The 21,732-nt window shown below is 70.7% G+C and overlaps 6 protein-coding genes across 6 annotated transcripts in view; 5 read left to right on the top strand and 1 right to left on the bottom strand.

The window, feature by feature from the left end:
• Positions 1–2,933, top strand: part of AURANDRAFT_66267 (hypothetical protein) — a gene marked incomplete at both ends in the record, with an annotated part of 6,820 nt that extends 3,887 nt beyond the window's left edge. Inside the window, 3 exons of the mRNA XM_009041522.1 lie at positions 529–674; positions 1,420–2,195; positions 2,366–2,933. Of these exons, the coding sequence (XP_009039770.1) occupies positions 529–674; positions 1,420–2,195; positions 2,366–2,933 (1,490 nt within the window). The remainder of the gene's footprint in view (positions 1–528; positions 675–1,419; positions 2,196–2,365) is intronic.
• Positions 2,934–3,244: 311 nt separating this feature from the next.
• Positions 3,245–4,435, top strand: AURANDRAFT_66266 (hypothetical protein; the record flags this gene model as incomplete). The annotated part of the gene is made up of 1 exon (XM_009041523.1): positions 3,245–4,435. One exon carries the CDS (start codon positions 3,245–3,247, stop codon positions 4,433–4,435), a length of 1,191 nt encoding a protein of 396 aa, XP_009039771.1.
• A 3,332-nt stretch (positions 4,436–7,767) lies between these two features.
• On the bottom strand, positions 7,768–9,415 carry AURANDRAFT_30550 (hypothetical protein; the record flags this gene model as incomplete). The annotated part of the gene is made up of 2 exons (XM_009041417.1): positions 7,768–8,414; positions 8,542–9,415. 2 exons carry the CDS (start codon positions 9,413–9,415, stop codon positions 7,768–7,770), a joined length of 1,521 nt encoding a protein of 506 aa, XP_009039665.1.
• Positions 9,416–14,291: 4,876 nt separating this feature from the next.
• On the top strand, positions 14,292–15,421 carry AURANDRAFT_30675 (hypothetical protein; the record flags this gene model as incomplete). The annotated part of the gene is made up of 2 exons (XM_009041524.1): positions 14,292–15,021; positions 15,216–15,421. 2 exons carry the CDS (start codon positions 14,292–14,294, stop codon positions 15,419–15,421), a joined length of 936 nt encoding a protein of 311 aa, XP_009039772.1.
• Positions 15,422–15,509: 88 nt separating this feature from the next.
• On the top strand, positions 15,510–16,510 carry AURANDRAFT_54579 (hypothetical protein; the record flags this gene model as incomplete). Its single annotated transcript, XM_009041525.1, has 2 exons — positions 15,510–15,815; positions 15,877–16,510. Coding segments are annotated over 2 exons (693 nt in total), but the record flags the coding sequence as incomplete, so codon positions are not given.
• A 1,409-nt stretch (positions 16,511–17,919) lies between these two features.
• GCS2 (hypothetical protein) lies at positions 17,920–21,386 on the top strand (the record flags this gene model as incomplete). The annotated part of the gene is made up of 4 exons (XM_009041526.1): positions 17,920–19,348; positions 19,547–20,163; positions 20,375–20,695; positions 20,907–21,386. 4 exons carry the CDS (start codon positions 17,920–17,922, stop codon positions 21,384–21,386), a joined length of 2,847 nt encoding a protein of 948 aa, XP_009039774.1.
• Positions 21,387–21,732: the final 346 nt, after the last annotated feature.

The raw sequence follows: 21,732 nt of genomic DNA, 5'->3' as shown, positions 1-21,732 counted from the left end.
GGCGCCGCGGGCGAATCGGGCGACGGCGGCGCGTTCGAGAGCTGGTACGCGTCCATGTTCGCCGCGCCGGTCTCCGGCAGCGACGGCGGCGCCGTCGTCCTCGAGGCCGAGGACGCCGACTCCGACTCCTGGTCCGACGTCGACGGCGACGGCGACGCGCTCCAGGCCGCGGAGACCGAGCTCCTCAAGGCCAAGACCATCCTCGCGGCCGCGGCCGCGCCGCCGCCGCGCGAGGCCGCGCCGAAGCGCGCCTAGGCGCGCCGTGTGTACAAGACTCCCCGCGCTTACCGGCCGAAGAGCTGCTTCGCCGCCGCGAGCGGGTCGTCGACGGCCGCGAGGGCTGTGTCTGTGTCTGCAGCTGTTGGCACGTCATCACCACGCCAGAGCACGTCGCAGCCGCCGAGGAGCTTCGGCTTGCCGATGGCCCAGGGCCCCGGGTGCTCGTAGGACGCGACGAGGTCGCCGCCGCCGCCGCCCGCCGGCTCCGGCGGCGGTGACAGCGCGAAGGCCGGCGCGAAGGCCCCGCAGGCGCCGGCGACGGCGCCGGGCCGCGCGGCGAGGCCGTCGACGCGCGAGTTCAGCAGGACCATCGCGACCTCGTCGCCGAGGTCGTCCGCGACGGCGTCGACGGCGGCGGCGGCGGCCTCGTCGAGGCGGCCGACGACGAGGACGACGTCGCACCGGTCCCGGAGGCCCAGCGCGGGGCACCACGGCGGCGGCGCCTCCGCGGGCGCGGGCGCGGCGCCGAAGCCCTTCGCGGGCGCGGCGCGGCTCTTCTTCTTCTTCTTCTTCTTCTTGCCCGGCGGCGCCGTCGACGGGCAGCGCGGCGACGGTGCACCGCGCCGCGCTCTTCTTGCTCGCCGCGGCGGCCTTGGCCGCTTCGGGCGCCGCGTAGACGGCCGCGACGGCAAAGTCCGAGGGGAAGAGCAGCGCCGCGAAGTCCGCGAGGGCCCGGTCCCCTTTGATCACTTTGGCCTTTTCTGTTTCTTGCTTCCCGAACCAGGAGAAGTCGTCGGGCTCGTCGCCCTGGAGCGCCAGCGGCGCGCCGGGCGGCAGCTCGACGGAGAGGCGACTGTTTCGGCTTTTGAGCCCCGACTGGAGGCCATCGCGGATGCCGTTGGCCACGTCCTTGACGGAGACGGGGACCTTGAGTGCTACGCTTGTCGCAGCGAGCGCGAGCAGGCGGAGCATCGCGCGTCGAGCACTGCTTGTTGAGGTCGTGCTTGTCTTGGCGAGCTGTGGCAAGCCGCGCCGCGCCGCGCTCCGACCTCGTCCGCCGGGCCGCCGTCTGTGTCCGGCGTCTGCGCGGCCCTTGTCCGGCGTCTGTGTCCGTCGTCTGTGGCAAGCGAACCGCGCCGACATAACATAACGACCATGTCGGCCGCCGACTTTGCCGCGATGACCGGCGCCGACGAGCAGGCCGCGGCCATGTATTTGGAGATGGCCGGCGGCAACATGGAGATCGCCGTGAGCATCTTCTTCGACGGCGGCGGCGCGCCGCCGGCGCCGCCGGCGCCGCCGGCCGCCGGCGACGACGAGCACGCCGCGGCGACGGCGGCGCTCGTCGGGGCCGGCGGCGCGTTCCCGGCCGCGTGGCTCGACCAGGGTTTGGAGGCCGAGTTCGAGCGGGGCCAGCTCGTCGTCCGCCAGCACGGCAACGGCCCCTGCGGCGTGCTCGCCGCGGCGCACGCGCTCGCGGCGACCTACGGCCTCGCCGACGGCGCGTCGGCGCTGCGGCGGGCGGCGGCGGCCATGGTCGCGGTCTGCGGGATAGACGGCGACGCCAAGGTCGCGCGGTGGGCCGGCGACGTCGGCGGCGCCGTCACGCACGACGTCGTCGCCGCGGACGTCGGCGCCGTCGAAGCGCGCGTCGGCGCCGCCTTCGAGGCCCGGGGCGGCGTCGCGCTGCTCGTCTACTCCTGCGTGCTGAGCCGCGGCGCCGCGCGGTGCCTCGCCGACGCGGCCGTCGACGGCGGCGGCGGGCCCTTAATTTACGGGCCCTTCCACCTGTGCACGACGGAGCTGCTGAACCTCCTGCTCTTCGGCGTGGCCCGCGGCGACGTCGGCGCCTACGGCGGCGGCGACGCGGCCAAGGCCGACTGGCGCGGCGCGTCGCCCGTAGGGCTCCTCAGCGCCGACGAGGTCGAGAGCGGCGTGCCCGTCGCCGACGAGCTCAAGAGCCCGGCGGGCCGCGCGTGGATCGTGCACGGCGGCGCGGCGCGGCGCCTCTTTTTTCGCGCGTCGCGCGTTCCCACGCGCGCGGCGCAGGGTCCCACTTCACGACGCTCTGGTTTGCGGCGGCCGACGGCGGGGCCGTGGACCTCTGGCACTGGAACGGCCTCCCGCCGAACCGCGCGCTCCGCAGGCTCCGGCTCGCGCCCGCGTCGCTCGAGCCCGCGCCCAAAACCCCCGGCACCTGGCGGCCGACGCGCTACCGCCTCGTCGTCGGCGAGATTGAGTCCGTCGTCCAGGCGCACCCGGCGGACAAGGCCGCGGCGCCGCGGGCCTGGCGAAAGCACCGCTACGAGCTCGCGCTCGCGACCGCGGCGCACGTCGCCGACGACGCCCAATCGCCCGCGCGGCCCGCCGACGCGCCGCCGCCGCCGCTCTTCGAGCTCGGCGACGCGGACCCGGACGAGAAGTGGCGCTGCGCGGCGTGCTACAAGGACCGCTTCCGGACCTTTTGCTTCGGGGAGAACGCGGCGGGTTCGGACGCGTGCAAGTTCTGCGGCGCGGCGCGCGCCGGCAACCACACGATCTGGCGCCGCTTCGACGACCTCCCGCCCGCGGCGCGGCGGCGCGTCGACCGCGCGTCCGGGCCGAAGCTCCTGTCGATCCTGCGGACGCGCTGGCCCGACGCGGAGCTGCTCGTCGAGGAGGACGCCGGCTTCGTCCCCGCGGGCGACGCGCGGGACCCGCTGCCGGCGGTGTAACCTGTGAGGTCCTGATTTGACAGTGTCGCAGCGGCTGGCCCGGCGGGCCGGGGTAATCAAACTTAACTCGACGCGCGCCTGCTCGCGCGCCGCAGTTTCCCCGCGCTTTTTTGCTTGAGATGCCCAGCTTCACGTATCGCCGAGCGCAGACACCAACGCATGTGTCACGATCAAGCCTCGCACACAGGAGCAAACCTAGATCTACCTCGGGGCACCGGCACACGCCTCAAACGCCCCGGCGGCGTTTTAAGGTGCACCTCAACCAACGACTTTGTCGTTTAGAGTTCGACCTCTCGACGATCAGCCAAACGATGGCGGCCAATTTTGCCCCTACGAGCACGCGCATCCTGCTCCGGTTCGCATCGACGCATTCCTCCGCCGTCGCGTCGCGCCTGCGCAGCCGCGAGGTGCTCATACCGGCGTCGTTGCACAACGTCGGCGACCTCGCGGCCTGGATCCGGGGCCGCTACCGCGTCGTCGAGGACGCGGACGTGCGCCTGCAGTGGAAGGGCCGGCCGCTGGCGTCGACGCGGACCCTGGCGTCCGTCGTCGGCCGCCGCGGCGCCGCCGCCCAGCCGCCGCTCCTCGAGGTGCTCTGCGCGGCGCCGGCGCCGCCAACCGCCGCGCCAACCGCCGCGGGCCGGCCGTCCAAAAAGCGGCCCCGCGACGCGACGGCGGAGACGGCGCCGGAGCCGACGCCGCGGAGCCGCCGGCGGTCCGCCGAGTCGCTCGACAGCGTCGCGTCCGCCGACGTCGAGCGCCCGGCGTCCTCGCCGACGTACCCGATGAGCGAGTACGACGACGAGGACGAGCCGCTCCACTGCCTGCCCCTGCTGCCGGACCACAAGCGCCACCTCGTGCCGTCCTGGGCGCGGCCCGAGTCCGCCTGGCTCCGCGCCGCGGCCGCGTCGCAGGACGCGGACGGCGCGGCCGTCTTCGGCGCGCCCGCGGCGACGTGCGACCTCCGGCCCATCTTCGGCCGGTCGCCCGCGGCGCCCCGGGGCCGGGCCGCCCGCCCGCCCGACTCCTCCGACTCCGAGCGCTGGTCGCCGCCGCGGCCGCCGCGGACGCCGCGGTCGTCGTCGCCCGGCGACGACGATCTGGAGGCGTCGTCGCCGAGCCAGTGGCCCAGCGCGGCCTGCGGCGGCCCGGCCAAGGACGTCGCCCTCGTCGTCGTCGCCGCGGCGGACCTCGAGCCGCCGGGCGGGGGCGTCGCGGTCGCGCGCGGCCACCGCTACCCGACGGTCATGCGCGACGTCGACACGTTCGGCAACCTCCGGCGCCACTACGCCAAGCACAACGCGCTCCGCGAGACGGAGCTCGCGCTCTTCCACGGCGGCGCCAAGCTGCCCCTGCTCTCCTGCGCGCGCGACCGCGGCCTCGCCGGCGACGCGACGATCGAGGTGCGCCACCAACCCCGCGGCGCGGACGCGGCCGAGCGCTGCGCGCCCCGCCGCATCTCGTCCACGTCCTCCGACGAGGGCGCGCGCGCCGCCATCTAGCGCGCGCGCCGCGACGACGGCGGCCGGCCCCCCGCGCGGGGGCCGCCGGCCAAGCGCCGCCGCGGCGGTCGAGTCCCCCCGGGACGCGCGCACGCGGCGAGCCTCGCGGCTGACTAAGAGCGAGAGCGGTAGGTCGCCCTTGTCGGGGGGGGGGGGGGCGCCGGGGTTTCTGTGTGGACTCGAGCGAGGACTCGCGGTCTGCCTGGACAGTCACAGTGGACTCCGACTCACTGACGTTCGCGCGTACGGACGCGACGGTCGACGTCCGCGACCATGAGGGTACGATGGAGCGCCGAGACTCCCGTCCCCACTCGTCGGACGAGGTCGGATGAGATGTGCGCCGACGACGAGCGCCAGCGTCGCCGCGGCGTGTTAAAAAAGGCAACAACGCATCAACCAACTGACGGATGACGTTTTTGTGCAACACTGCGTTGAGGCACCCGCGTGGCCATCGACAAAAAGATGCGATTCTCGCGCGTGCTCGCCGCGCTCGCCGCGGCGGCGTCTTGCAGCGGCGTCGTTTCCCTCGCCCCGGTCGCCCACCGCCTCACGGGCGCCCTCGCGCCCCTCACGAAGCCCGTCGCCGAGGCGCTGTCGCCCGTGTGGGCCGGCGACTACGACAAGGCGGCCGTGCGGTCGTCGATCAAGCGGGAGACGGCGGAGCACAGCGTCGTCATCTACACCATGGACTTCTCCCTGGGCCTCGGCAGTGCGCTCCAGTTGCTCGAGGAGCACGGCGCGCGCGGCGTCAAGGTCGTGTCATTGGGCGCGGAATGGCTGCCGGGCCTCGTCGCGGACCCGGCGAAGCGGCACGAGCTCTACGCGCTCACGGGCGAGATGTCCCTGCCCCACGTCTTCGTCGGCGGCAAGTCCATCGGCGGCCTCTTCCGCGGCACGCCGGGCCTCGCCGCGGCCGCGCGCGACGGCTCGCTCGCGGCCATGCTCGAGGAGGCAGGGGGGCTGTAAGGAGCGGCTGGGTGGTTCTTCGGGGGGCGGCACTCGCGAGGGCGCGGCGGGGAGCTGTCGCGGGACTCCGTCCGCCGGTATTTCGCGGCGCGGTCGGTTCGTCGCGGCGCGCGCGGCCGCGGCGAATCCTGCCGGCGTGGCCGAGCACGTTCGGACGGCGCGACCTGAGGAGAAAAAGACGAGACCACGGGGTCGCGGCGCCGACGCGTCCCGGAGGCGTCCGCACGCGTCGCGCAGGCTTCAACGTTGCAGTCCATCCAGAAGCGGCGAAGGAGCTATGGCCATCCCCAGGTCCTCCTCGCCTTCGTGGCCTGCGCCGCGGCCTGGGCGCCGCGTGCGCCGCTCCGCCCGGGCGTCGCCCTCGCGGCCATGAAGAAGGAGGCGATGAAGCGCAACGACCGGCCCAAGGGCGAGGGCCGCGTGCGCCAGGGCAAGAAGCGCAGCGAACTCATGCGCGGCCTCATCGACGCGCCGATCGTTCCCACGTCCGAGGCCGGCACGGTGTCCGAGGACGACCCGCTGCTGCCCTTCGTCAAGTGCGTCGCCGCCGCCGCCGACGGCCGCAAGGCGTCGCGGACCGTCGCGTTCCATACGGCTCCGCTCACGGACATCGCGAGCTTCGTCGTCGTCGCCGACGGCCGGTCGCGGCCCCAGAACGACGCCATCGCCGCGGCGATCTCCGACGACGCCCGGGACCTCTTCGGCCGCGAACCGAGCCACGTCGAGGGCGGCGCGGACGGCGGCTGGACGTGTTTGGACTTCGGCGACGTCATCGTCAACGTCATGACGCCCGCGAGCCGCGAGTTCTACGACATCGACGCGCTCTGGGCCAAGGCGGAGCAGGTCGACCTGAGCGACGTCGTCTCGCCGAGCTTCGCCGGCGAGGGCTTCGTCGAGGACGACCTCTTCGCGTGGCGCGACGACGAGGACGAGGACGACTTCTGGGACGCGCCCAACGCCGGCGTCGCCGCGGCGGACGACGGCGACGGCGGCGACGACGACTCCGGCCTGCTCACCTGGTAGGCGCCCGGGCGCCCCTCGCTAATTCTCCTCACCTGGAAGGCGCCCGGGCGCCCCTCGCTAATTCTCCTTTGGCCGCGCGGAACCGTGCCTTCAATATTACCACATCCCCGAGCTTGCATGCGCAATGGGCTGCCCATCCCCACGATGAGCGTGCGCACCTGCGCGGCCTGCGGCAAGGCGTGCCGGCTCAAGTGCCGCTGCGGCGACGTCTACTACTGCGCGCGCAGCTGCCAGGTCGCGGACCGCAAGCGGCACGCGCCGGCCTGCTCCGCCGCGCCGCGCCGCCGGCCGGCGCCGCCGCCGGCGCCGCCGCCGACGCAGGCGCCGCCGCCGCGGGACCCGCCGAACCCCGTCCTAATCCAGGAGGACGAGCCCTTCGAGCGCGAGCCAGCGTCCTGCGACCGTGACGATTTTCGAGAGTTTGACCGGGAAACCGATGCAAACTCGGTAGGCGCGAGCCGTGCCCGATATGCCTGGAACAGCGGCCGCTGAAGGAGAACTCGTTCCTCTCGTGCTGCTCGAAGCTCATCTGCACGACGTGCGGCTGGAAGTACGCGGCCTACCAGCAGGCGACGACGGGCGAGGTGCGCTGCCCGCTCTGCCGCCACGTCGTCCCCTTCGACGACGCGGAGACGATCGATCTCATGCGCAAGAACGTGGAGCGCGGCGACACGGCCGCGATGACGCAACTGGGGCTCTACTACCGCGACGGGAAGATGGGCCTGCGCGTCGACCTTTCCCGCGCGGCGTCCTACTACGAGCGCGCGGCGGCGCTGGGCCACCTCGGCGCCATGGTCGACCTCGGCATCGCGTGCGAGGGCGGCCGCGGCGTGCCGCGCGACGCGGCGGCCGCGGCGGGGTGGTACCGCAAGGCGGCCGACGGCGGCCACGCGCGCGCGACGCTGAACCTCGGCGTCCTCCACGCCGAGGGCCGCGGCGTGCGGCGAGACGCGGCCGAGGCCGCGCGGCTCTACGCGCTCGCGGCGGCGCGCGGCGACGCGAAGGCGCGGAGCGGCGTCCCGCGGCCGCGACGATGTTCGCGAGATTCGGGGTGGGAACACAATGAGATTACCGTCATAGGCCCAGAACAACCTGGCTTTGGCCTACGTCTCCGGCGCGGGCGTCGCCGAGGACCTCGGCGAGGCCGCGCGGCTCTTCGGGCTCGCGGCGGCGCGGGGCGACGACCTCGCGGCGCGGAACCTCCGCGAGGTGCGGCGGCGCATGACCGCGGCGCGGACGTCGCCGCCGCGCGTGCGCAAGGCGCGGCTCACGTCGTAAGAAGTCGAGTGGCAATGTTAGGTCGTCGCCGCGCCGCGCCGCGCGGCGGGAGGGGCCCCGCGGGCCTAGGCGTCGGCGTCGGCGAGCTCCTCGTCGTCGTCGTCGTCGTCGTCGTCGCTCTCCTCGTCCTCGGAGTCGTCGGCGATCTCGTTGAACATGAACTCGGACTGGTACTCCATGAGGAACTGCGTCGACCGCTTCAGGTCGACGAAGAGCGAGTAGACCTTCTTGATGTCCTCGATCTCGACGAGGGCGGCCTTGCGCTTGTAGGCGACCAGGGACGCCGTGATGATCATCTGGATCGCGTAGCGCATCGACGTCTCCGCGCCGATGCGCGTCAGCAGGTCGAGCGCGTCGTCCTCCATCTCGACGTCCTCCTCCTCGCAGCGGATGGTCAGGATCTTCTTGAGCTCCGCATCACTATAAGGCGTCGTGGAGATGATCATGAGGCGGTCCAGCAGGTCGATGGGGATGCCGTGGGGCGACTTGTACTGCGTGCCGCGGATCTTCGCGATGCCGCGGTTCGTGGCGACCATGAGCACGGGCGCCAGGTCCGACTCCAGGGCCCGGTTCAGCCAGGAGAAGCACTCGATGTCGAGCATGTGGACCTCGTCGATGAAGAGGACGCCGGGCACGATCGTCGCCTTGCCCTCCTCGCGCCACTCGGCGACCTTGGCGTCGATCTGCTCGCGGACCTCGGCCTTGATCTCGCCTGGGCAGGGAAATAGTGATTCAACGTCGCTTCAACGTGAGTGTTCGGCGCGCGCGCGTTCCGGAAAATCATGCACGCTTCGAGACCGTTCCGAGAGATGATCGCTCGTCCAAAAATCAGCCGAAACGAGTTGAAAACGGCCGAGATAGGAGCCTTTGAAGTTGGGAATTTCGCTCTCTTTTCCTGCCCTGGATCTCGCCCGTGTCGCCGGCGAAGAGGGCCAGGAAGCCCTGGGCCCGCGAGTTGATGACGTCGATCTCGTGGAGCGAGACCGTGTGGACGACCTCCTTGCGCTTCTGGAGCTCGCCCTCGGGGCACTGCACGAAGCGGACGCTGGGGCCCATGGCGTCGTAGTCGCGCGACCGCGTGAAGGACCGGCCGAGCTTCGTGACCTTGTGGGACGCGCGGTCGATGGAGATGACGTCGCCGGCCGTGACCTTCTCTTTCTGCATGGCCTCGATCATGCGCGCGCCGAGGTCGTAGACCGTCTCCATCTCGGTGGTACACAAAGTGACGCGGCCCGTCTTCTGGGCGGTCGCCTCGCCGGCGTTGGGCTGGTCCGTCTGGATCTCGACGACCTCGCCCTCGATGATGTCCGTCTCCTCCATGATGCGCACGCCGATGGACCGGCGGAACGCCTGCGTCAACGCCTCGGTCTTCGACATCTCGAGGGAGAAGATCTCGCTGCCGGCCATGGACGTGAAGGGCGTGTCCTCGCCCAGGGCCTGCGCCAGACCCATGGCGATGGCCGTCTTGCCCGTGCCCGGGCGGCCCGCGAGGAGGATCGCGCGGCCGGCGATCTTGCCCTCGTTGATCATCTTGTACACGACGCCGGCGGCCTTCCGCGCGCCGTGCTGCCCGACCATGCCCTGGCTCACCTGGCGCGGCTCGAGGCAGTCGTCGAGGCCCAGGCCGCGGATGTGGCTGTGGGCGCCGATGCGCTCGATGCGCGTCACCTCGCGCACCTCGCTGGACGCGCCGGGCATGGCGACGTCGGCCATGGTCTCGGTCGCCGGACCGCGCACGGGTCGCGGCGGCGGGCGGCGGTAGGCGGCGGCGCGCGCGCGAGGCGAGGCGGCGGCGCGGTGCGGTCGCGAACGCGGGGGCGCGACGATCGGGCGGCGACGAGCGCTGTGGCCGTCAAACTCGTCTGCTGAGCGGCTGCGAGCGGCTACTCGCCACAGCGATCAAAAGGTTTGCCTCGCCCAGCCCGCGCCGCCCTCAAGTATCTCTCTGCTGTTTCGGCACCTGGGCTGCGCTAGCTCGGGGCTGCTCGTCGGCGCCGGCGCCGCGCCGCCGCTAGCCGCCAAGATGTTCGCGGTGCAGAAGACGGACCGGTTCTTCGACCCGAGCGGCCAGCGGAGCTCCGTGACGGAGCTGCTGGGCCCCGGGTCCTACAACAACGGCGACTACCACGCCATCAAGAAGTCGAAGCCCGCCGTCGCCGGCTTCGGCAAGAGCGAGCGCGCCTTCGAGGACCCGGCGAGCTCCGTGCGCAAGAACCCGGCGCCCGGCGCCTACGAGATCAAGGGGTCCATCGTCGTGGACCGGCGCAAGATCTCCGCGCCGTTCCGGTCCGGCACGCAGCGGCTGAAAGCGCCCGCGCCCGCGGCGAGCGCCGCGACGCCCGGGCCCGGCGCCTACCTCCAGCAGGCGTCGGGCTTCGGCCGCGTGAGCCACCGCGCGCCGGGCGTGGAAGCGCTGGGAGCGCCCGAGGAGCCCGCGGTCCGCTGGGAGCGCGTGCCGACGGCGCCGTCGATCCCCACCCGCAAACAGTGCTTCGGCTACGAGGAGGGGCCCGACGGCGAGCTGGTCTTGCAGCGCATGGTGAATCATGGCTACGGCGGCATGACCCACGAGGACAGCGCGGGCCCCGCGGACTACCGGCCCAACGTTTCGGTGACAAAGCCCATGGGGAGAGTCGTCGACTTCGCGAAGACGGGCGGCCACAGCACCTTCGACGCGCGGCCCGCGGAGGCCGGCTACCTCGGCCAGGAGCAGGCCTACCACGCGCCGCGGCCGGGCCAGCTCGCGCCGTCGAAGCCCGACCCGCGCGCCGTCGGCGCGGACACGTCCGGCGGCGCGCCGACGCGCGACGGCGCGCCGCGGAAATCCGCCGTCTTCTCGTCCGCCGTGGGCCGCGGGGCAGGACAAGGGTGATTAAACGTCGCTTCAACGTGAGTGTTCCGCGCGCGCGCGCTCTGGAAAAAGCATCCACGCTTCGAGGCCGTTCCGAGAGATGATCGCTCGTCCAAAAATCAGCCGAAACGAGTGGAGAACGGCCGAGAAAGGAGCCTTTGAAGTTGGGAATTTCGCACTCTTGTCCTGCCCAGGTGGGCCGCACGCGCATCGACGTCGGCGACAAGCTCCAGGCCGACGCGACGCCCGGGCCGGGCACCTACTACCGGCCCATCCCCGCGTTCCGCCGGTCCATCGCGCAGCTGCCGTCGACGTTCGGGTCCAACGCGCCGCGCGAGGACCCGTGTGGAAATCAACCCCTATCTCGATCAAATCGAAGTCGATTCGGCTGATTTTTGGACGGATCGATGGCTCTCGTCGAGTCCTCGAAGCAAAGCGAAAGAGTCTGGTCCAACTCGTTCGATGACGCGCACATTGAAGTCGGGTTGAAGATTCGAGTTCCACGCAGGCTTCGAGGACGAGCTCCGGACCATGTCCGCGTCCAAGGCCGCGCCGGGGCCGGGCCAGTACCTGGGCACGGAGTCGACCTGGGACAAGCGCCAGCGCGCGCGCGCGCGGCACCTCGGCCCCAAGCACGGCGGCCGCGCGCCGGGCGCGCCGCCGCCGCGCGGCGGCGGCATCGCCTTCGACTCGACGTCGACGCGCTTCGACGGCCGGGGCTTGGGCGGCCGGTCGGCGACGGCGGCGGGCGCGTCCATCGGCCCGGGGTCCTACGACCACCCGGGCCTCGCCGAGGACGTGGGCAAGCGCCTCACGAGCCGCACGGGCGCCTTCGGGACGTCCACTCGCCGCTTCGCGAGCCAGCCCGGCGAGGCGACGCGCCTGGCCATGCCCGGGCCCGGCGAGTACGACGACGAGTTCGCCGGCACGGCGTCCCAGTCGACGCTGCGGACGCCGTCGCTGTCGACGCCGGGGCGGACGCCGGGCAGAGGGGCCCGGGTGACGGGGCCCGCGCTGTCGACGTACCGCAACAAGCCGCGGCCGAAACCGACGCGCGGCGTCGGGTCCGTGAAGCCGAGCTCCTACTTCGCGTCGGACACGTCGCGGACGTCGCTCGCGGACACGCGGCCCGCGCGCGACGCCGTGCCGCCGCCGGGCGCCTACGAGCTCAAGACCGAGTGGCGCGCGGCGCGCGGCGTCGCCAAGCTCGGCTCCGGCCCCGTCGCGCGCTTCACCGAGGCCGCGTCGATGACGTCCCAGAAGATCGGCCCGGGCGCCTACTCCATGCCGACGACGATCAAGCCGGGCAAGCCGGGCCGCAAGAACCTCATGCTCTCGTCCGCGCCGCGCTTCGGCGCCGGCGGCTTCGCGCCGGGCACGGAGGCGGACGAGGCGCCGGGCCCGGGCGCCTACGACTACGAGATGCCCTACGGCAACCTCCTCAAGCCCACCTACAACGTCGCCATCGCCGAGCAGTGCCGCGAGATCGTCTTCTAGCGCGGGGGGTAATTGACGCGAGGTTACGCCAGGAACGCGGACGCGGCCGCGTCCGCCGGCGGCGCGCCCGTGAGCGCGCGCAGCAGCCTCCGCTTCGAATCGCGGTACGTCGCCGCGAGGGCCGCCTGCTCGCCGCCGCCGCCGGCGGCCGCGTCTCCGAGCGCGGCGAGCGCGGCGTCCGCGGCCGGCCGCCGGCCGTCGTCCGGCGCGAGCGGCGCGTCGCGCCAGGACAGCGACGCGCCGTCGAGGGTGACCGCGTCGTCGCGGTTGTGCTCCGGGCAGAAGCCGTAGAACAGGAGCCAGTGGTCGTTCGCGCGCCGCCCGTAGTCCAGGAAGAGCTCGTCGCCGTCGCGCGCGCCCCGCGGGCCCGCCTGGGCAGGACAAGAGAGATTCAACGTCGCTTCAACGTGAGTGTTCCGCGCGCGCGCGTTCCGGAAAAAGCATCCACGCTTCGAGACCGTTCCGAGAGATGATCGCTCGTCCAAAAATCAGCCAGAACGAGTGGAAAACGGCCGAGAGAGGAACCTTTGAAGTTGGGAATTTCGCACTCTTTTCCTGCCCCGCGGGCCCGCGCGCAGCGCGATGGACGCCCCCGTGCAGCCGTAGGTCCCGCCGCCCTCGTCCTCGGCGCGGTGGTTCGCCATGTCGAGGAGCGGCGCCGCGACGAGCTCGTCGCCGCAGCGGAGCGTCCGCGAGCAGACGAGGTCGAGCAGGCGGAGGTAGGCGTCGCGGTCGCCGCCGCCGCCGCGCGCCTCGTGGGCGGCCCACTGGTCGTCGCGCCAGAAGTAGATGCCGTCGGCCTCGGCCTCGAGCGTCGCGTTGCCCAGGAGCGCGAGCGCGGCGCCCGAGTCCCAGCGGTGCAGCGCGAGCGGCGGCTCCGCGGGCAGCGACGCCGCGTACGGATCGTCGGCGCCGAGGTCGACGAGGCGCGACGCGAGCCGCGACGCCCAGTGCGAGCCGTCTGCCGCGGCGTCCCGCTCGACGACGCAGCAGGAGAAAGGCACCTCGAGGAGCACGTCGCCGGGCGCGGCGTCGCCGACGGCGACGAGGCCGCGGCGGCCGTCGATCGTCGCCACGCGGCAGCGCCGCGGCGTCGGCGCGTGCGCGTCGACGAGCCGGTGCAGCGCCTCGAGCGCCGCGGCGCGCGCGAGACACGCGAGGACGAGCAAGCGGCTCATGCCGCGGCCTCGAAGCGCTGCACCGATGATCATCACGAGCGGCTAGTCTCGTGCTAGTCCATGCCTTGCGGCATCATCCCACGGTGCCGCGGCCTTGCCTCTGCAAGTTGCGCGATGATGGCCGCGGGCAGCCCCGGGGCCGCCGTCCGACGCGCCTTCGCGAGCCTGCCGCCCGTGGCCTTCGGCGCGCCGCCGCGCGCCGTGCTGGGCTGCATCCAGATACCGACGGACTTCGTCCTCGACCGCGAGGGGCCGAAGCTCATCGAGGGCGTCCCGGGCGTCGAGCTGCGCCTCCAGAAGCTGCGCATGGACAGCGACGCCATCGCCGCGGACACCTTCGAGCGCGCCGCCGGGTCCCTGGGCGCCGCGGCCGCCGTGCTGCGGCCGCCGGAGCGCTGCACGGCCGTGGGGCTCGCCTGCACGTCGATGGCGTTCACGCTCGGCCAGGACCGCGTCGACGCGGAGCTCCGGCGCGCGTGCCCGGCGGCGGCGACGACGGACATGGCGCGGGCGCAGGTGGCCGCGCTGCGAGCGCTGGGCGCGCGACGCGTGGCGCTGCTCACGCCCTACGTCGAGGCGCTCTCCGCGGCGAACGCTCGGACGCTCGAGGCCGAGGCGGGCGTCGCCGTGCGCGCGCGGGCGACCATGGGCCTGGAGGTCGACGCGCAGACGACGGCCGTGACGCCGGCCTGCATCGCGGCCTGGGCGCGGGCCGTCGACGTTTGCGACGCGGACGTCCTCGTCGTCGGGTGCTCCGCGTTCCGCGCGTGCGACCACGGCTTCGTCGACGCGCTCGAGGCGGACCTGGGCAAGCCCGTCGTGACGTCGACGCAGGCCTTCCTCTGGGCCATGCTCCGCGCCGCGGGCGTCGACGACCGCATACCCGGCTACGGCGCGCTCCTGCGGCGGCACTGAGAAGACTAATGTTTGCCGCAGGGGTTCATCTTGTTTTAGTGAAGCCGCTCCGGCGTCCTGTGACGGCGCCAGCAATAAAAATTCACGCGGGTAGCTACCCGCCATGTCGCAGATGGTCTCCGGCGGCCCGACGGCGTACCTCCAGCAGATGAAGGACGGCTTCAAGTACGAGCCCTGCAAGGTCATCGCGGAGATCGGGTGCAACCACATGGGCAGCTTCGAGACGGCCAAGGAGCTCATGCTTTTAGCCAAGGCGACGGGCGCGGGGTACGCCAAGTTCCAGAAGCGCTGCCCGCGCGAGCTCCTGACGAAGGAGCAGTACGACGCGCCGCACCCCGTGCCGCACAACGCCTACGGCCAGACCTACGGCGCGCACCGCGAATTTTTGGAGTTCAGCAAGGAGCAGCACGAGCAACTGCACGCGTACGGCAAGGAGATCGGCATCGAGTGGGCGACGTCGGTCTGGGACGTGACGTCGGCGCGCGAGATGGCGGACATCCCCTGCGATTACCTCAAGGTGCCGTCGGCGTGCAACAACCACTTCGACATGCTCAAGGTGCTCCGCGACGAGTACGCGGGCGACGTCCACGTGTCCACGGGCATGACGACGCTCGCGGAGATCGAGGACGTCGTCGCCTTCTTCGAGGCGACGGGCCAGGCGAAGCGCCTCGTGGTCTACAACTGCACGTCGGGCTACCCGGTGCCGTTCCCGTCCGTGTGCATGCTCGAGCTCGTGCGTCTCTACGAGCGCTACGGCGACCGCGTCAAGGAGCTGGCCTTCAGCGGCCACCACCTCGGCATCGCCATCGACGTCGCCGCCTACACGCTCGGCGCCAAGTGGATCGAGCGCCACTTCACCAAGGACCGCACCCGGCTGTGTGGAAATCAACCGCTGGTGTGGGACGTCCCGACCAAACTTTGAAATTCTCTCGCTCGGTCAAATCGAAGTCGATTCGGCTGATTTTTGGATGGATCGATGGCTCTCGTCGAGTTCTCGAAGCCAAAAAGTCTGGTTCACACCGTTCGATCACGCGCACATTGAAGTCGGGTTGAAGATTTGATTTCCACACAGGCACCTGGAAGGGCACGGACCACGCGGCGTCGCTCGAGGCCGGCGGCTTCGGCAAGCTCGTCCGCGACCTCGAGGCGACGCACCAGGCGCTCACGCTCAAGGCGTCCGAGATCCTGCCCATCGAGGACGAGCAGCGCGACAAGCTCAAGTTCCGCAAGGCGGAGCCGAAGAGCGCGGATTCCCCGAAGAAGAAGGCGAAGAACTAGGCCGCGGGGTCGTAAATTTGGATGGGTTTCGCCTGCGCGGTTCGTCTTTTTGGGGCCGTCGGGCGAGGCGGCGCGGCGGCTCGGTCACATGAGTCGGTGTCGCGATTCGGACAGCCGCCGCGAGCCGCTGAGCTCCGAAGTCCGGCGAGTCCGCGCGCGGCTCGCTGGCGGCGCGCCGGAGACGAGGTTCGCCACGACGAGGGCGCCTCGACCCAGACGCGACAACACGGCGGCGGGTGGGGCGTCAGGCAGGCGCAGACCACGCGCGCTGCAAGTTCTGCAGTTTCAAGTCGACAACCTGAGCGGGCGACACAGGCCGCGTCGTCGGACGCGATGTTGTCGCGCCTGTTGCCGGCCGTGCCGCGGGCCGCGGCGGCCTTGGCCGTCGCAACGGGTGCGCACGACCGCGTCTTTCAACGCGCGCCGAAAAAACAGCAAACATGCACCACACGTAGGCGCCGACCGGTTCGCCGCCTGCGAGCCGCTCGAGCTCGCGCAGCCGACGCACCGCAACAGCACGCGCGCGCCGGCGTGGACGGCGGGCACGGGCGAGCTCGGCCCGGCGCGCGTGCACCGCATCGTCATCACGGGCGGCCCGTGCGCGGGCAAGACGACGGCGATGAGCAAATTGTCGCTCCGTTTGACGAACATGGGCTTCGACGTCTTCGTCGTGCCGGAGCTCGCGACGCTGACGATCACGGGCGGCGCGTCGCCGGGGAGCTACGACGTGGCCCAGCACGTGGGCTGGGAGACGGCGATCCTCCGCGAGCAGATGCACCTCGAGGACTGCTTCGAAGAGATCGCGGCCAAAGTGTCGCTGCCGCTCGGCCGCCACGCGGTGCTGCTCTGCGACCGGGGCACCATGGACGTGCTCGCCTACGTCGGCAAGGACGCCTTCGACGAGGTCTGCGAGGAGAACGGCTGGACCGTGCCGCAGCTGAGGGACCAGCGCTACGAGGCCGTCGTCCATCTGGTGACCGCGGCCGTCGGCGCCGAGGCCTTCTACACCCTGGAGAACAACAAGGCGCGCTCCGAGTCGCGGGACGAGGCCGTCGCGCTCGACGGCAAGCTGTCGCGCGCGTGGGTCGGCCACAACAACCTGCGCATCATCGAGAACACGGGCGGCTTCGAGGAGAAGATGCGGCGGACGACGGCGGCGGTCTGCGAGTCGCTGGGCGTGCCCGGCCCGAAGGCGAAGCCCCACTGGTGGATCGTCGAGGCGCCGTCGGGGCTGCCCGCGGACTGCGAGCACGCCGAGTGGCGCCTCGAGCACATCTTCCTCAAGACGTCCGACGGCACGGAGTCGCGGATCACGCGCAAGTCCCAGCCGGGCCTGACGACGTACCACCACCGCGTCCGCGGCGAGCGCGTCAACGGCGAGCACTCCGTCGCCGAGCGCACGCTGTCGCTCCGGGAATTCAAGGCGTTGTTGAAGAACGCGGACCCGGAGCGGTCGTCGATCAAGAAGACGCGCAAGGCCTTCATCTGGCAGAACGAGTACTACCTGCTCGACACGTTCCACAGCCCGCCCGCGGCCGCGGGGACGACGACGCTCTTCGTCGAGAAGCCCGTCGCGGAGACGCGGTCCTCGTTCCCGCCGTTCCTCGAGCTCAAGTCCGACGTCACGACGACGGAGTGGTTCTCCTCCAAGGCCCACGACTCCTACCAGCGCACCATGGCCATGGCCGAGGACCTCGCGCTCCGACGGCGGCCCACGACGAAGGACTGACGCCGCGGTCTCGGAGCCGCGGCGCGTAAGAGGACTCGGAAGCGCGACATGCAGATGGCGAAGGCCTGGCTCGGGCGTAAGAGGCCGCGCGGCGCGGCGGAGGTGGGCTTTCTAGGTGGGCGTCGTGCGTCGTGTTTGCCGTATTGGTACCGTGGCCAAGTGTCGCGGCCGCGTCGGTGCGGTCGCGCGCCCCGCGTCGCTCGTATCAGGGCAGAGATCTAAAATTAAAAGTGTCGCGCCTGCCGTCTCGGGCGCAAAATAAATCAATAAAAATACCAACAAAAACCCTTGTTTTGGAAGACCAGCCACCGAAACATAGCAAAAAAAATCGGCTGTCCTTCGGCCAGCATGAGGCCTCAGGAGGGCTGGCCTTCGGCCAGCAGAAAAAACAATTAAAAGTAGCGCGCCTCTAGGGCGCTACTTGTGTGCGGATCGCTCCCCTGGCTCGTATAAGTTTTCATTTCCGCGCAAACATGAGCCGAGGAGACGAGACGCGCGGATGCCACAGAGTTGCATCGTCAGCGGCAATTGTCGACTCGGGGATCGCAGAGGCAATTGTCGCGTGCTCTTCGCCGCACACCTGTTCATCGAGACCATGTCTCTCACCGGCGCCCGGCGCCTCGGGCTCCTGCGGGGCGTGCTGAACCGCCAGCGCGCCGCGTTCAGCACGGCGCCGGCGGGCGGCGACCGCCCCGTGGCGACGGTCGTGCCGCTGAGCACGCACGAGGTCAAGACGCTGGACCCCCTCGACACCTTCGAGCAGCGCCACATGGGCCCGTCCGAGGCGGACCAGACCGAGATGCTCGCGACGCTCGGCTTCGCGTCCCTCGACGAGCTCGTGTCGTCGACGGTGCCGGCGAACATCCGCCTGACGGAGCCGCTCGAGCTCGGGAGCCACCAGTCCGAGGCCATGGCCGAGACGGAGGCGCTGGCGCTCCTCGAGACCATGGCGAAGAAGAACAAGGTGCTCAAGTCCATGATGGGCCTGGGCTACCACGAGACGCACACGCCGCTCGTCATCCTGCGCAACATGCTCGAGAACCCGGGCTGGTACACGGCGTACACGCCCTACCAGGCCGAGATCTCCCAGGGCCGCCTCGAGATGCTCCTGAACTACCAGACCCTCGTGACGGAGCTCACGGGCATGGAGATGGCCAACGCGTCGCTTTTGGACGAGGCGACGGCCGCGGCCGAGGCCATGTCCATGTGCGTCGCGCTTTCCAAAAACGGCAAGAAGAAGAACGCGTCCCTCGCCTTCTTCTGCGACGCCCAGTGCCACCCGCAGACCATCGCCGTCGTCCGCACGCGCTGCGAGGCGCTGGACATCGCGGTGGTGGTCGGCGACGCGGCGAGCGACGCGCTGCCCGAGGGCTGCGTCGGCGTGCTCTGGCAGTACCCGAACACGCGCGGCGACGTCGTCGCCGACAGCGCGTCCATCTCGAAGAAGGCCCAGGACGCGGGAGCGCTCTCCGTCTGCGCCGCGGACCCCCTCGCGCTCACGCTGTTGCCGCCGCCGTCGTCGCTCGGCGTCGACATCGCCGTGGGCTCCATGCAGCGCTACGGCGTGCCCATGGGCTTCGGCGGCCCCCACGCGGCCTACATGGCCACGTCCGAGAAGTACGCGCGCCGCATGCCCGGCCGCATCATCGGCGAGACCGTCGAGGCGAACGAGCGCAAGGGCCGCGCGCTGCGGATGGCCATGCAGACGCGCGAGCAGCACATCCGCCGCGACAAGGCCACGTCGAACATCTGCACGGCCCAGGCGCTGCTGGCGAACATGGCCGCGGCCTACGCCATCTACCACGGCCCCGAGGGCCTCCAGGCCATCGCGCGGCGCTGCAAGGGGTTGGCGCAGGCCGCGTCGAAGACGCTCAACGCCAACGGCATCGACGCCAGCGCGCCGGCCTTCGACACCATCGTCGTCTCCGGCGTCGACGCCGCGGGCGTCGCCAAAAAGGCCGAGGCCGCGGGCTTCAATTTGCGCGTGCTCGGGCCGGCGGAGATCGGCGTGTCCTTCGGCGAGACGGTGACGCGCGACGACCTCGCGAAGCTCCTGGGCGACGTCTTCGGCTGCCGGACCGTCGGCGACCTCGACGATCTCGCCGTCGTCGACCGATCCGGCGAGCGCGGGTCGATCCTGCCCCACGCGGTCTTCAACAGCCACCGGTCCGAGTCGCAGATGCTCCGCTACCTCCTGTGTGCAAATCAAATCTTCAACCCGACTTCAATGTGAGCGTATTCGAATGTTTTGACACGAGCACTTCCGCCGTGCTTCGAGAACTCGCGAGAGCAATCGATTCGTCCAAAAATCAGCCGAATCGACTTCGATTTGACCGAGCTAGAGCATTCTGAAGTTTGGCCCCGACGTCCCAGCTCACTGGTTGATTTCCACACAGGCTACCTCAAGCATCTGGAGGACAAGGACCTCGCGCTGAACCACTCCATGATCTCGCTGGGCTCCTGCACGATGAAGCTGAACGCGACGGCGGAGATGATCCCCATCACGTGGCCCGAGTTCGCGAACGTGCACCCCTTCGCGCCCGTGGACCAGACGGCGGGCTACGTCGAGATGATCGACTCGCTCAACGCGGACCTGTGCAAGATCACGGGCTTCGATGCTGTCTCGGTGCAGCCCAACAGCGGCGCGTCGGGCGAGTACGCGGGGCTGCTGGCGATCCGCGCGTACCAGGCGTCCCAGGGCCAGGGCCACCGCGACGTCTGCTTGATTCCCGTGTCGGCGCACGGCACGAACCCGGCGTCGGCCGTCATGGCGGGCCTGCGGGTCGTCACGGTCAAGTCCGACGCCGCGGGCAACGTCGATTTGGAAGATTTCAACGCCAAGGCCGAGAAGCACAAGGACAACCTGTCCGCGATCATGATCACGTACCCGTCGACGTACGGCGTCTTCGAGGAGGCCGTCCAGGACATCACGTCCAAGACCCACGCGTGCGGCGGCCAGGTCTACATGGACGGCGCGAATTTGAACGCGCAGTGCGGCCTGACGTCGCCCGGCGTCTGCGGCTGTGTGGAAATCAACCAGTGAGCTGGGACGTCGGGGCCAAACTTCAGAATTCTCTAGCTCGGTCAAATCGAAGTCGATTCGGCTGATTTCTGGACGAATCGATTGCTCTCAGCGAGTTCTCGAAGCACGGCAGAAGTGCTTGTGTCAAAACATTCGAATATGCGCACATTGAAGTCGGGTTGAAGATTTGATTTGCACACAGGTCTGCGGCGCGGACGTCTGCCACCTCAACATGCACAAGACCTTCTGCATCCCCCACGGCGGCGGCGGCCCGGGCGTCGGCGCCATCGGCGTCGGCAAGCACCTCGCGCCCCACCTGCCGGGCCACGAGCTCATCCCCATCACGGGCGAGTCCGCGGGCAAGGACAGCGCCGTCGCAGCGGCGCCCTACGGCTCCGCGCTCATCCTGCCCATCTCCTGGATGTACATCAAGATGCTCGGCGCCGCGGGCCTCACGCGCGCGTCGGCCATCGCCATCCTCAACGCCAACTACATGGCCAAGCGTTTGGAGGAGTCGTACGACGTCCTCTTCCGCGCGGAATTCAAATCTTCAACCCGACTTCAATGTGCGCATATGCGACAGTTTCGACGCAACCTTTTCTGTTGTGCTTCGAGAATCCGACGAGAGCCATCGATTCGTCCAAGAATCAGCCGAATCGACTTCGATTTGACCGAGCGAGAGAATTTCAAAGTTTGGTCGGGACCGCCCGAACCGGCGGTTGAATTCGGCACAGGTCCTCTTCCGCGGCGCGAACGGCCAGTGCGCGCACGAGTTCATCATCGACCTGCGGTCCTTCAAGAAGTGCGGCGTCGTCGAGGAGGACGTTGCGAAGCGCCTCCAGGACTACGGCTTCCACTCGCCGACCATGTCCTGGCCCGTGCCCGGCACGTTGATGATCGAGCCGACCGAGTCCGAGGACAAGGAGGAGCTCGACCGCTTCTGCGACGCGCTGATCGCCATCCGCGGCGAGATCGCCGCCGTCGCCGACGGCGCGGTCAAGCTCGAGGACTCGCCCCTCCACCACGCGCCCCACACCATGGCCGACGTCATGACCGACGACTGGGACCGCCAGTACAGCCGCGACACGGCCGCGTTCCCCATGCCCTACGTCAAGCTGAACAAGTTCTGGCCCACCGTGGGCCGCGTCGACAACGTCCACGGCGACCGCCACCTCATCTGCACCTGCCCGCCCATGGAGGTCTACGAGAGCTAGGCGGCCCCGTCGCGACCCCGAGCTCCCCGCCCCGAACGTCGACGGGCGGCGGCAACCCCGCCGGCGCCGGGCCCGACGCCCGCCGCCGCCCCCTCTAAAAAAGTGTCACAATCAGAGGCGCGCCTCGTGCTCGAGGGCGTCGGCGAGGACCTGGGTCTCGTCGAGGGAGTCGCGCCAGATCGTGAGGAGCTCCCGGAGCAGCGCCGCGGCGCTCTCGTCGCCGGGCGCCTGGAGCTTCCCCTGCTTCGCAAAATCCAAGGCCTCGTCGATCTTGCCCCGGGCCGCGTACAGCTCCGCGAGCGCGAGGAGCGCCTCGGGCCGGTCGGGCCGCGCGGCCGCGGCCGCC

This window comes from Aureococcus anophagefferens (assembly GCF_000186865.1).
Source record: "Aureococcus anophagefferens unplaced genomic scaffold AURANscaffold_21, whole genome shotgun sequence".
Lineage (NCBI taxonomy): Eukaryota > Pelagophyceae > Pelagomonadales > Pelagomonadaceae > Aureococcus > Aureococcus anophagefferens.
The sequence above is the reverse complement of the archived record's forward strand: the minus strand, read 5'-3'. Positions and strand labels throughout refer to the sequence as shown.